General features: G+C 37.6%; 1 protein-coding gene across 32 annotated transcripts in view; it reads left to right on the top strand.

Moving 5' to 3' along the window:
• LOC129792948 (CUGBP Elav-like family member 4) overlaps positions 1 to 15,441 on the top strand; it is a 538,090-nt gene that overhangs the window by 500,477 nt on the left and 22,172 nt on the right. For 25 of the 32 annotated variants that reach the window (XM_055832442.1, XM_055832441.1, XM_055832432.1 and 22 more), the window contains 3 exons: positions 14,686 to 14,829; positions 14,945 to 15,041; positions 15,105 to 15,251. In XM_055832442.1, the coding sequence (XP_055688417.1) occupies positions 14,686 to 14,829; positions 14,945 to 15,041; positions 15,105 to 15,251 (388 nt within the window). Of the gene's footprint in view, positions 1 to 14,685; positions 14,830 to 14,944; positions 15,252 to 15,441 lie in introns of all 32 variants that reach the window. The other 7 variants (XM_055832412.1, XM_055832411.1, XM_055832414.1 and 4 more) reach the window with 1 other exon arrangement.

The following is a 15,441-nucleotide window of genomic DNA, read 5'->3' as shown; positions in this document are numbered from 1 at the left end:
TTACACTTGATGGGCGTGTGTGTGTTGATTTAATTGTTCAATGGAGAGAGAAATTGTCCTCATTACTTTGGCATATATTTGCAAAATTTATAATTTTATTGTGAAATATGTGAAAGTCATCAAGTTTATTCTCTCATAAAGTTTCATCACTCATGGGTGTTTACTCTGGCATTTAGTCAGCCCAACATTTTCTTCATTGCTTGACACACACCCACCCCCACCGTGGAAAACAATAAGATTCTTGCACACAACACAAATATGTTTTGGCGCTCCTAAGGGTTGTGATGCGAATAGGTGGATGGGGAGGTGGTTGGGAGACCATGAGACCCATTTAGTTAGGGTGTGCACCCCCCAAAGTAGATGCGAAGTTGAGCACTTGTAATGGGCTCGTGAAATTGTCAAAACGACAATTTGAGCGCAGGTGAATAAATTTTGGGCTCCTAATGAGCCATTTAAATGGGTTTTAATGAATTTTTGTAATTTCATCATTATCACGGGGAACGAGATGACACGGGGGGGGGGGGTTGAATGTGGAGGTAAAATTGCAAAGTGAGGGTGTATGTATTGCTATATATGCGGGGAATATGGCTTCAAGGGAAAAATGATTGTGCCTCTATGGTGTCCCCGAAAATTTCACGCATTTCACCATTACACGTAGAATCGTTTAACCCTTACATAATTCAAACCACGCTCAGATATGTGTGGATCGTTCCTGGGGGGAACGACAAACACGCAACTTTTACTGCCACCCACCACCATCTCTCACACCCTTAAGGTCTCGGGGTCTGTCTTTTCGGCAAGGCACACACACACCCCTTTCTCCACACACACACCGGGGGCCCACTTAAGGGTGGAACGTGCTCCTCTAAGTGGATTGTGGCACGCAATTCGGCGCGAAAGGGGGAGAAGACAAAATTACAATCCTTCATTGTAATATGCCGAAAGGCACCATTGAGACCCACTTTCTCATCTTCTTACTTTTTGGTGTTTTATTGGGGCCAGAGAGACACATTATACATATACAAGAAATGAGCTCTGTAGGGCTATAGCTATAGCTATAGGGCTTTTGAGAAGGAAATCCGGTGAGGAATCCACACAGTACAAAAATCATGAAGATAAGTGAATTTTTTTAGGAATGATTTAAAAGATTTTAGACGAACCCACGATGGTGGGTTGGCAATCATTTTATTAACCCTTTTGTGCCCATTTAACGAAATACGTTGACTCAAGCGTAAAATATTATATTTTCACGAATTTCTACTAATTTAACTATTTTTGTAGTACTGAAATACGTTCAATTTAACGACGATTTTTGAAACGATCCAAATAAAACGTTTTAACTTGAATAAATATCGTGATGAAAAAACTTAGGAAAATTCATTAAAGGTACTAAACAGTTAATAAACATTCAATTTTGATCCGAAAAATATTCTCAACTTTAGGCCTTATTATAAACGGTTTGTCTGATTTTTAAGAATCGTTTAAACCGTTTAAACACTGAAGTTTAGACACTGAAAACCTCCCTATAGGCAACTGCATATATAAAAACTCATAAGAAAGTCTTTAGATTCAATAACTTTAAAAAATGTACATGGTAAGTTTCACTTACGGGCTGTGATTCTTCCTTCAGAGATCAGTCTAAGTGTGATATTTGATATAAGTTTGGTGGTGCAAACTCTGGAGGAAGGCTAACTCGCGCATTGGCTGTGATTCGTGGCGCGAGTCATCCTTCCCCAGAGTTTGCACCACCAAACTTATATCAAATATCACACTTAGACTGATCTCTGAAGGAAGAATCACAGCCCGTAAGTGAAACTTACCAGTACATTCCCTTTTCTTATTAATCTATACTCTGCAGCTATCTATTAGACTTTGCATTTACTTATATTTAACTTGGCCTCTGAAGGAAGAATCACAGCCCGTAAGTGAAACTTACCATGTACATTCCCTTTTCTCCTTAATCTGTACCATTAAGCTATATATATTTATATTTTACCGTTATATTTTACTTTGCATTTACATTTATATTTATATACCTTATATATAAGGCGCCCCGCTTCGCGGGGCGCCAAATAGTTGGCGTACTAATTAAACATGCAACTATATATATTTATATTTTACCGTTATATTTTACTCTGCATTTATATCCATATACATTATATATAAGGCGCCCCGCGAAGCGGGGCGCCTAAGATTTTGCGTATTAATTAAATAAACGGCTCCATAGATTTTCTTAAATAACCTGTTATTGGAAAGGTCTTGACCTCAGCTATAATATACTGAAATTTTAATGAAATGCATAGTACAGTTTTTGAGATATTTCAACTTAAAAATTTTGGATATGCAAAATATTGACTTTAGCGCCTCTTGCGGTCATTTCTCGAAATTGCAATGTTCTAGACATTTGTAGGGCTTCACAAAACCTTTCATTTGCGCTTGAGTTGATTAAAATCGGACTTGTAGAACCCGAGATATGACATGCCAACTTTGGAAGGCGATATCAAGAGAACGACGACATAGATTTTCTTCATTTTTGGCATGGACCTAGATAATATAGTCAGCTATAACATACTAAAATTTCATCAAAATCTATCGTACAGTTTTCGAGATATTCATCGAAAACTCATCGAAAATTTTGTTTTTGATTTTTGGCCCTCTAGCGGTCACTTTTGAAACTTCGGATATTCTAGAAAGTTGTAGGGCTTGCTGAGAGCTTTCATTTGAGCTTGAGTTGATCAAAATCGGTCAAGCCGTTCTCGAGTTATGGTCGATTTTCGATAAAAAGTTTAAACGGCCATATTGACTAAACGGCTTGACCGATTTTCGAAAATGAGGTATCGTTGGAAAGGTCTTGATGGGCCCTATAACATACCAAAATTTCAGATCTCTAGCTATAATAGGGGCTGAGATATAGCGAAAACAAAAATTGAGTGTGTTCCAAAATGGCGGACGGAGGGGTGGGGGGTTGGATTTGACCTCATAATCGGATTTCTTCCGGTCGATATTTAAACTTTGCCGTTTACCGCAAGTCTCTATCTATTACCGTTCTCTTGCAATTAAACTTTATGCCACGGCCGGACGGACGGACGGCCGGCCGGACGGACGGACGGACACTTTTTTTTGGAGCATACGTTTTTTGGAATGTGGGGACCCTAATTCGTGCTCATCCCAAGTTTGAGCCCGATCGGACAACATTGCATTTTAGGTGGTACACAGAAGCTGTGCTATTCTTTTCTTCGAAAGAATCACAGCTAAAAAATTAAGTGCAGTACATCACCACTACGTGTTTGTAGAAAAAACACCTAAAATTGAATTACTTTTCTAGTTGTATAATTCAGAATTTCAGAATAAAGCACACAATTTTAAACAAAAATATTTTTCCACATATGCAACTATGTACATATGCGCTCCAAGTGCTAGGCAAGCACCAAAAGTCTGCAAACTTTTGTGGGGCAATGAAAAATTCAGTAGCATCCACTTCCTCACCTGTGACTTGTGGATATGTCCCACATAAATTCGCAATGGATGCAAATAAATTGTGGAGAAGCCCCCGCCGGGTTTATTTAATTTTTTTGTTGTTGCCCCAACAATCACTCCCATGTCGCGCAGTTGGTGCCATTTTTGCGCGAGAGCACCACCTGCCTTCATTATATTTCCGACATGCACTTGGCAGTCAATTCTCCCACAGACACACTTTCGCACCCTCTTTTGGGATCACCACCCCCAGTCTGCAATAATGTTATTCCAGACAGAAATTTTCATTGCAGACTTTTCACATACACACACACACCCCCTCGTTGCCTTTCCCACGACACTTCTGTGTACCTTGACATTGTGCTTTTTTTTCCCTGCAAAAAGCTCCATTGTCGGTATACCTATATATGGTGGATTTTTTTAACATTATATATCACACCCATGAGAGGACAAATGGAATAATATTTTAACAACTTTTATCACAACCTTATACAGCTAGAGGTGCACAGAAAATTTAAATTAGAACACTTTTATCTCAGGAAAGGAAGGTATTCATTCAGGTTTCATTTTTATTTCCTAAATTGAATAGAACCGGAAGGACAGAACTTTTTATTTAGTTTCCTTTTTAGTCGTTCGTTGATAAATTTTTTAAAGAAATTTTATAATTTTTTAAATAAAATAAACTGCAAGGATATACAGGGAAGGGCATTAGGAGCATAATGAACAACTTGAATTAATAAATCATGACATATTCAGTAGAATTGCGGACTATGGCCTCTTTATATGCATAGTTCTAAATCGAATCCTCCACTCAAGTGGACCTCTCAGCTCTTCTTGAGCACGGCGATTAATTGTGGTGAAATTTGATCGAAATTAATTAGATCGAGAGTTAGAATTAGCATCTAATGAGGGGCGAAAGCCCGGGACTCTGCGTGAAAGTTACTAGTCGGTAATATTATCTGTAGTGGGTAACCCGATGCGCCAGCTGAAGGAGAGTGCGGCATATAATACAAGAGTGATTGAGGACGTGTCAGAGGACATAGAGCTAGTGTCGGAGCAAATATGAAAATTACAGGACATCCACTCGCACTGATCCAATTAATAATGAAACCCGACCAGGGGGATGGGGGGCAGGGAACTTCTAATTAAATTGATTGTTTGCCTTCTTGTGCAAAGTTAAAGTGTGAACGCTTCGAGTCTCCGCTGGGGTAATCTATCGGCATTGCACGTGACTTGAAAAATACATTTCTATATGGGGCGAGAAATACTTTATGGCCACATCTTGGGGCTCCACGACTTCAACGAGAAAATTATGACCTCTCAATGGGCACTTATGGTGCTCCAGCAGATGGGCACGCCCTCCCACCCCATGGTTTGAACGCAGAGCCCACGCTTTTGTAATGAATGTAATGAGAATTGCCGGGAGAGAGCCTCGGTTGCGGTGTGCAAAAAGGTTGTGGGAATTGCTTTTAATTAATTGATCCCCCCCGTCCCATACTCGGGCACTTCGCCCCACATTCTCTGCACATTGGAATATCATCTCACACCCCACACCCCCCTCACGGTACAACCATTTGATATGATTAATAATCCCTGTGAATTATTCAATGTGCTCCAATTTCACTCCAAAGCCACAAATATGATGGGAAATTAATATATAAATATAAAGTTTAATAAACCTCCCGGCGTGCGCGAATTTCTCTCTAAAATTCCAAAAATATTTTCAGCATTCATTTCAACCACCCTCCAGGGTAGTTTTTTTCCACTCAGCTTTAGTTTTGTGGGACCAAAAATTGTAAGCTGCTATTCCAATTTTCCCGATGAAATATTAACCAAAACTGTCAGTGGCCACATAATTAAATGAGAATTACTTTTATGCATTATTTGTGTGAATTTTATCCGACAGAATATAACAAAAAATATTTCCCACAATTCCACCTAGGCAAAATATTTTATCTCATTTATATGCAATAAAATATATCATAATTTAAAGAATTTTAATTTTTAATTAACTTTTTTATTGTTGTTTAACTCATAGTAAATGAGGGGTTCTTCCATCATACAAAATCGGGTCCTTAAACAAAAAGGGACTTGAGCGAATTATTTAATTTTTTTAAACACAATTCTACCTTAACTGATTTCACACCGAGACTCCATTCACTATTTTTTCATGATTAATTAAAAATAAAAAATATTATCAACTCTCAACTGTGGGGGTGAGATTTATGAGCAGAAAATCGCTTTATTGACGATATTAATTAATTGATAAAATATTCCATCATTAGGGTGAATATATTGCAAATAGAGGGTGCGTATTGCCAAAATAAAAGTGCTCAGAAAGGCACAAATTAATTGGGATATGGCGCGCAATGCTACCGAGAGAAATCCCACAATCGTACAAAATATATAAAATAAATTGTTGTTTGAAATTTTATACAACATTTTACTTGTCGCGCCTTAATTATTGTATTATATGAATTTTCATAGCAACATTTCCATTTGTCGCGCACACCACATGCGAATTTATGGAGACCAACAAGTGAAAATTGCGCCAGAAAAACATGGAGGAATGTAATTGTGTGCGCGCGCGTGTGGATGAAATTTAATAATAAAGTGGTGACAAGCCACAATTACACACTGATTTGCTTATTTTAATGAAGTTTTATTATATATATTTTCCGTCCCAGCCACATTCACGAAACATTCACCATTTTCACGGAATAAATAACCTCAAAATTGCGAGGGGAGACACACAGTGGAATTTTTTCGTTAATTTTCTGTGGTTTTGGGTTATTTTTGGTTTTTTTTTAGGGGTTAACCACTAGAGGTGAGAAATTAATTGTAGAAGAATTTTTATGATTGTTATAAAATAAAAATTTATTTTTTCTCAGTGTTTTATCTAATAAACTTAAAAATCATTTACATGAAGAGACCATAGGAAAATTGTTAAAAAATTTATTTTAAAGAGAAATTTCTTTTAAAGTCTCTGTGCCGTAGAACCTCTCTCAACCCTTTGCGAATCATATACCCGGGTATTCGTATAAAAATCCTCGAAGAGACACAAAGTTTGTTATAAAGAATCCAGCGCAAACAAACCACCCCATGCTTAGTCGACTAAAAATTAAATTTATGCAAGAAAATGTCGATGGGAGAGATTTCTTCGTGCAAAAGTTGCAAAGAGTTGTCGACACTCCACCCTTTGATCGACACTTCAATTTCAATTTTTCTGCATATTGACGATGATAGTGCTGAAAGTGCGCATTTTCGTGCACGAGAACTTTAGTCGTGATTCCTGTGAATATGGTGTTACCAAAGAATCACATCCACGCCATAAACCCACCCAGGCCACCCACTGGGAATTTGATAGATGCACAAATAGATTCCTTATAAGTATTTCTCTGCAGAAGATCCTCGAAGATGTGTGGGGGAAGAGAGAGAGATACATTTCAGGACGAGGAACGAGATTCTCAAGAGCATGGGAGTATGAGGAAAATAAAAGTAATGCACGAGAGGTGGAAGAGATGACTTTACGGGGGGTGGGGTACAGGGCGAAGCTTTTGTGAAATGGAGCTGACATATGTTATGTTATGTTATATATAATAATATATATAACATATAACATATATATGAACATGAAAATAGATACGTGAAAACATTTTCCACCCCCTCCGGGAGCCACCATCATCGTTCCCTTCACGAAAAAAAAAAAGTTGAGGGAAAAAAAAGCGGAGATATATACGAATGTTAAGTCATACATAAAGTGAAATTGAAGGAACGATATGTCACAGTCGATTTGAGTTCGATGAGCTCTTTGCACAGGGAATCCTCCTTTGGATGCCTAGGATGCTCCTCCGTACAAAAGGAGCTTTCCGTGAAGGACTGACATCGTCAATATTATTTGGTGAAGAGTCACACAGAAAGATACCAACCAGATCCATAAGATTTTCTACAACATGAGACTATTTATTTTCCTTTTTGCAGATTTGTTTTTTTTCCCTGACTCATGCTCACGCAATTTTTCCAGTTTTTCTTTGTTACAGTTATGGTTCACAGGAGCCAAAATTGTGAAGAAAACTTTGATGTGGAAAATGGATGGTTATGCTGAATTTTAAATAAAATAAATATTGCTTTGATTTAAACCAGGATTAACCTAGATATATGCATCTCTAGGTAATTTTAAAATTTTCATGCGAATTTATACTTCAAAATTGCCTAAAAGAGTCAAATCTCAAAGAAAATTCTTTAAATTTTGCATAAAACGATATAAAACTCTTCTTTTAATTGAATTTCTTCGATTTTTGGGAAAATGAAAATTTTTAATCAATTTTTATGCACTCAAAAGCAACAAATAAAATTTTCTGGGCGTAAAAAATATAGTACAAAAGGATCAATCTGTGGGTTAAATTCCGTTAGATTCCACTTTCTCAAATATTTCTTTAAATTTCAAGAGCAAGTTTTAGTTTTTAAAATAGTTTTAAATATTAATCAACAAAAAAGGCGAATTTCACACACGCAAATTTTTCTTTCCGTGTACGACAAATTAAATATATCACTGATTTACATTAATAGTTGTTAAATATTCTCTCCAAACAACTAATAATTCACAGACAATTGATTTTCTCCCCATAAATTCCAAAAATGAGTAGATATCTTTTATACACGTGTATTCTAATGATACAGTTGTGCTGCGCGAGAAAGTTTGTCAAGTTGGAAAATTTATCGCATCCACAATTTTCACCTCATTTCCTCGCAGCTGTATGCAAAACCCATTGAAAAGTAATAAAAATCAATGGCTCTCATATGGTTACTGCCACCCCCACAAAGCCTCCCGCACTGTCTTTCTCTCAGCCCGCATTTTAAGAGGGACAGGCGATCAGTACGAGAAATTCATTTCATTTTTATAAACTTTGCATATATACCCACTTTTATGTCATTTTTTGTGTGTGCAGAAAATGGAAAACTCCTCGAAAAGAAAAAGAAACTGTATGTGGCATTATCTTCAGTTGCTCCAGAGTATTTTCCATACTTTTACGACGTCTTTATCATTTTTACTGGCTTTTCCACCAACCAACCCCCCCTCTTGCTTTCCCAATGTCCTACCTACCACGGCTGCGGGGGTGTGGTTTCCCTTCGGTGTCATTATTTTCTGATATATATACTTCTTAAATACGTCAAATTTCGTAATTCGCTGAGTGGATGCATTTTTTGAAATGTGAAAATTTTGTGATGCATGAAGGTTTGAGATAAAAAGCGCAGTAAATTTTCATCATAACATTCTCTCTCCCAGTGTAGCATCCCTTTTGTGAGGCGGCATGTTGCGGGTGGGTGGGGGCGATGGTTTTTCCTACCATACACCGCCCTTTTTTCCGTGTGATATAAAATTCACCAGCGAACGAAGCAAATGTCTTGGTAAAATGCTACACCCCCAAATGCTTACGAGAGAGAGAATCTCAGAGGTTTTCTATGGCCCTCCGGGTGGGGGGGTGTGGGTGGGTTTGTTTGGTGAGATTTTAAGGAGATGAATTCGGCAAACATGAGAAATTCAACATTTGAAGACGTGCTCGAGAGTGAAAATATTTTTGCATTTAATTAAAATACATTTCATTAGGGGATCACGCGTGAGGGAGAGAAAATATTTACATTTTCTCGAGATTTCCCAGTATTTTCCATCATTCACTCCCCCACACTCCCCGCATCCTTTTCTATTCCTCTTCCACGGCTCAAACGGAAATATTAACTATCATATTTATGACCTCGGCGTGCAAATAAAGCGCACGCGAAAGTGGGTTTCGGAATTCATCCTCGAGGGTACATTGGGCTCCCACACACACCCTCAGTTCTCGGCAGTACAAGCAGATATAAAGGGGATGGGACCCCACCTATATTCTGCGAAAATTTCCCTATAATAATTGTGCAAATATTTGTAATCACTTAATCATAAGCCCTTTGCCGCGCGTTCCCACATGGTTGTGCCGACATGGAAACCTCTCTATTACTCAGACCACTTCCGGACGTCACTTGAGCACACCGCGCGTTCCTGGTGGACCCACCCTCCAATTATGGCGCACAAACACGCATCCGCCGCGAATATTCGCGCCGTGGCAAAGTGTTTGACCGTCCGCCCCTTCTATATAGTTGGGTTGGTTCACTGCCGGAAATTCCACTGCCCATCCCAATCAGATTTCTTTATATATATTCAAGCAGTATGGAGCGGTGAATCATCGGAAAATTTTAGAGGGCATCCAAAGGATATACACTACCCGTCAAAAGTTTCCGGGCAAGCAAAAATGGGGTATTTTTGAAGGCAAATTTTAAGTGGCTATATCTCTGGCTGTGATTAACCGATTTTCAAAAATTTACCAGTTTTGGAAAGGTACATTTCTCACCTTTCCAAACCTGGTAAATTTTTGAAAATCGGTTAATCCGTTATTTCTTGGCAGCCATTTTGGTAAACCTAGGCAAAAGTATTTTTCTCACAATTTTACAAATTTTCACTTTGACCTTTTGCATCTCGGCCGCTAGTGCACCGATTTTAATAAATAGATAGTCGTTGGAAAGGTAATTTAATTCCCTTTCCAAATCTGGTAAATTTTTCAAAATCGGTCAAGCGGTTCAGTCGTGGCAGCCATTCTAGTGAACCATAGTGAAAAAATACACCTTCGAGTATATCTCAGCTTGTGGTTGACCGATTTGAACAAACTCGGATTCAAATGGTAGCTAATCATGTCCCCTAACTTTAAAAAAAAATTTCATCACGATCCGTCACGTGGTTCTTTTTTAATGTTTTTTTATGTGATTCCCTTATGTTACAAATAGGGTACCATAACTTCATTCGTTGACCATTTAATTTTTATAAGTTACACTTGGCCCAAATTTCATAAAAATTAAAAGTAGACATTATTATCTAACTTTTAAAAAAAATTTCACTCAAATCCATCAAGGGGTTCTCCTGTAATGTCATTTTTTGTGAAGCTATGCGCGATTTTTGACTTTCTACCATTCTGCCCCCCCTCCCCCCACCAAATGATGACCCAAATTGTAATCAAAATCTTTGTACAAACATCCTTGATCTTATTTTATATGGTTATGCCAATGGGATTTGAAATTAAATAAAATTATTAAATTTATAACTTGAAATCTGCTAATACTCATATTGTGGCTCTTGAGGTGGTCAAAATGAAGATTTTGGGTGAAAAATCATCAAATTTTTTTTTAATTAAATAGAAAAAAATGAGTCAAAACAAGGTCCAGAACATCATTACTAACATTTTTAAACCGATTTAACAAGGATTTGAGTCAAATTACACTCCAGGGCCCATAGATTGGTTGAGCCGAATTGCCAAATTTTAACCCAAAAATCGCGCATAGCTCCACAAAAAATGACATTACAGGAGAACTACTTGATGGATTTGAGTGAAATTTTTTTTAAAAGTTAGATAATAATGTCTACTTTTAATTTTGATGAAATTTGGGCCAAGTGTAACTTATAAAAATTAAATGGTCAACGCCTGAAGTTAGGGTACCCTATTTGTAACATAAGGGTATCACATAAAAAAACATTAAAAAAGAACCACGTGACGGATCGTGATGAAATTTTTTTTGAAAGTTAGGGGACATGATTAGCTATCATTTGAATCCGAGTTTGTTCAAATCCGTCAACCACAAGCTGAGATATACTCGAAGGTGTATTTTTTCACTATGGTTCACTAGAATGGCTGCCACGACCGAACCGCTTGACCGATTTTGAAAAATTTACCAGATTTGGAAAGGGAATTAAATTACCTTTCCAACGACTATCTATTTATTAAAATCGGTGCACTAGCGGCCGAGATGCAAAAGGTCAAAGTGAAAATTTGTAAAATTGTGAGAAAAATACTTTTGCCTAGGTTTACCAAAATGGCCGCCAAGAAATAACGGGTTGACCGATTTTCAAAAATTTACCAGGTTTGGAAAGGTAAGAAATGTACCTTTCCAAAACTGGTAAATTTTTAAGAATCAGTTAACCACAGCCGGAGATATAGCCATTTGAATATTGCCTTCAAAAATACCCCATTTTTGCTTGCCCGGAAACTTTTGACGGGTAGTGTATGTCTTTAAGTCATTTAATTACATAGAGAAACCGCTTGAAATTCCTCAAGTTTTTCTAATTGATTAAATTAGTCAGAATTGTTATTTCTTTTAAACAGAAATTCACGGTTAATTTTAATTATATAGAATTGAACAGCATACATACATTCTTGTGTCAATTTCATACATAGTTTCCCAAAATATAACTATATCATTTCAACATATACCTACATAAATTCTCCCATGAAACTTCCTTCCTCTCCTCAGTAGTGTTGACTTCAAGTGTTATTTTAGCGCTCAAAATTAAGCACAGAAGTTTCTGCAATGTTATTCCAAATATTTACATTTCTTCTCCATATCATTTTGCAAATGAAACTTTAAAGATGCGTGAAAATGCACTAGATATACTACATGTATGTGTCTTCTCCCAGCAATGAGCTTTAGCATAAATTTACCCCAAAATGTGCTGAAATTTGCAAATCCTCCCCTCAAGGCAGTGCGCCCCATCATTATTCGAAAGCTCTCACTGTTGGTTGGGATAAAAGTTTCATGTGAGAACCATTTTTATCTCACATCTAGAGATAAAAACTCTTCTTCTTCGCATAGATTGCTGGACGCAGAGAATGCCCCTTCGAGTTCAGACGAGGCAACACACAAAAAAAAAACGTTATTGAAGAGAAAATGTGAAACATTTCAGCTAATGTGTCTGTTTTCGTGGGGAATACGTGAGATTATGGCGAAGAAAGGTCACACTTTCACCGACTTTTTCTTCCTTGTCTTTTTTTTTTGTACGATATGCCGCAAGGATCCTGTGAGGTTTTTTCTGCACGGGTTTTCTTTTTGTGCTTTTTTTGCCTCTGCGAGAGTTGGTGAAAAACTGAAAATGCTACCTCACTTTTATGACACTGCACGTATAAATTTTTATTTTATTGCCACAATAATGCCATCCCATTTTCGGGATCGAGGGGAATAATCTCACTGGTGGGTGGTAAGAATAATGGCCCGGTGAGTGTTGCTTTGCTTACATGAGTTGTGATTTTTTTTTTTTCTAGTTGTGCTTTCTCTTTTTTTAAAGAAAGTTTGGGGTATAAAGTTCTAAATAACTATTGATTTTTGATTTTGGAAAATCATTTTTTACTTGTTTTAAAGCTAATTTGATCTGAGCGATCTGAGAAAAAATTAAATATTCGGTTTATTTGAAAACTCAGATATTTCCCAAACTTAAGGTAAGACAATTTTGAGCTTTAAGCTCCCTAATGTAGTCTCATAAAAAGTATTTTCTTGTACAGTTGAAATTACTTTGAAAAGCTCTTCTTGCAAGCTTTCAAGTTTTTTTTTTCAATTTCCAAAAAAAAATCTGAAATTAATTAACCCTTCGCAATGTCTTAATTGATTTCTTCTGTGTAAAATTAAGGCATTGCTTACTTAAAAATAAACAATTAAATTATAGGGTTGCCATTTCCTCCCTTAAAAATGAAAGACAACTGAAGAACTTCAATTACTTATAATCCCTTAAGTGAAGAACTCCTTCAATGCTAAAACCACAATCAAAATGAAATTCTCTCCTCACTCTATGAATCTTTCACATTATATTGTCCAAACAGCCGAAAAAGCCCTTGAAAAGAAAAGCGTGTGTGCCTATCTCCCAGCTAATACCATCCATGGGACGATGGCTCCTGGAAAATCGTGCTTGTGCATTCATTTGCGCGGGAATCCATCAGACTGTGTGCGGTCTCCCAGTGAGGGTGAAAGAATCCACAGGGTTGCATTAGCAGCAGGGACCCCCCACTCGTATTATTCTTTGTGCTCAACTGCAAAATGTAAATTCTCTGTGGGCATCGTGAGTCAACAGTCATACGCCGTGTAATGTTAATGCCTGGAGTAGTTAAAATGTTTGAATATATGATGGTGGGCAAGAGCGGTGGTGAGAATCACCCCCCGTGTAGCCCTTGAAAGCTCAATTGGGTGCATTTTGTGAATAAATTGTATGTAGAAATGGACCCTATGCAAAGTATGTTTGGTCGGATATGCAAATTTCTGTTTGGACAGTCATTAGAACGAGCGGCACCCCTCTCTAGGGGTGGAAGCGTGAGAGGGAGAAATGTGTGTGTGTGGATTCCAACCCCCACATGGAATATTTAAATGTATTTCATTGTTATTTTATCTTCACACCCTCCCATCAAGTGGAAAGGTGTATTTACTCATTTGGGTGCCTTGTTTGCTTTTTCTCTTGCCCCTAAATGTGTTAATTAGTAAATTTTTCTGGGTTTTTAGGCGAAATTTTTCAATGGAGAAAAAGATGTTTTGTGAATGAAAAAAAATCAACGATAATTGTGTTCTTCTAATGAAATATATTTTTTTTAAAAAGACACGTTTTCAGGCTCATTTTCCGTCATATTTTTTTTCATATTTTCCCTAAAAGGTTGTTGTCAAAGAAACAACTTGAATCAAAACATATAAAGCAAGAACTTTTTTTCCCCAAATATTTAAATGAAGAAAAAATCACAGTTAAAAAAAAACGCTACAAAATGATGAAGATCTAAAGAAACTCACAGGAGTGGTTAGATGTGGAGGGCCACGCATAAAAAAGCGCAGAATAAACTCTCCATTCTTTGGTGCAAAAGACTTGCTTTTGAGTCATCAAAATGTGGGATGCTCAGTGGGGTGGGCGTGCAAAGAGCTTTCAATGTTGTAAAAGAAATGGCTCAAATTCTTTTCATCCACTCTCTGGAAAACAATCTAAAATTAAAATTTCATATTTTCCCTCCGCCCGCCAACCTACTTTTTTCTTACTCCCTCTCTCCTCTCCCTATGGGGCAATGTACTTAAATATTTTGCAATATTAAATATTTTTCTTGCTCGAGCGCACAAAAAGACAAAAAGCTCAATATAGACAAACAATGTAATATTCCTTTGCAAATTCCATATTCTGCCACTTTACACAGAGTTGAGTGAAGGAAAAAAATATAGGTATATGGCTTATAAAAAAAGAAGCCCCCATCACTAAAAGCTTCCCATTCTCATGAGAAAGATCGAAGTTACACCCCCGCCCAAGCCCATCCTGTACGTCTTGTAATGAAATTCCACTTAATGGACCCTGATGGTGTGCGAAAGCTCACAGTCTGTGCTTTTACATATTTGCAGGGTGCGTCATCGAGTTTGGTGGTAAAGTTTGCCGACACTGAGAAGGAGCGACAACTGAGACGTATGCAGCAAATGGCCGGTCACATGAATTTGCTAAATCCCTTTGTTTTCAATCAGTTTGGAGCGTATGGTGCTTATGCACAGGTAAGTTATCTTCGGTAGATTGACATGTCGTCAATACCAATCACCCTCACACACCGCATCATAAACCAATTTGCTTTTCAAACGCCCCCTCCGCGTGTGCACGGTGGACATGCAGCAGCAACAGGCGGCTCTAATGGCTGCGGCGACTGCTCAAGGAACGTACATAAATCCCATGGCTGCGCTTGCAACACAAATACCTCATGCACTCAATGGTAAAGTTGCTGGTGATGTGCAGCTAAAAGGGCAGTACGTAATGCAGCATTGTTTGCCCGCAGGCTCAGGACAACCAGTGAATGGAACGATCCCGTCGCTGCCATCTCCCACGATGCCAACATTCAACATGGCAGCCCAGACGCCAAATGGTCAGCCTGGTGGCACCGAAGCCGTTTACACCAACGGAATACCTCAAACGTATCCAGGCCGTAAGCGAATGAACTTTAAGCGATGTTTCTCTATAAAATTGCTGGATTTCAATAATTTAATTTAATTTAAAAATCCTAATATTTCCAGTAAAGAAAATGATTTCAAAATACGTTAACGTCCTTTTCGATTGAGCTTTGAAAGCTCTCAAACAACGGAAATAGTTTTAAAAGCTTAAAAAATCGACTTAAC

The sequence above is a fragment of the Lutzomyia longipalpis genome, chromosome 3 (assembly GCF_024334085.1).
Source record: "Lutzomyia longipalpis isolate SR_M1_2022 chromosome 3, ASM2433408v1".
Taxonomy (NCBI): domain Eukaryota; kingdom Metazoa; phylum Arthropoda; class Insecta; order Diptera; family Psychodidae; genus Lutzomyia; species Lutzomyia longipalpis.
This window is presented reverse-complemented; position numbering and strand designations above follow the sequence as displayed.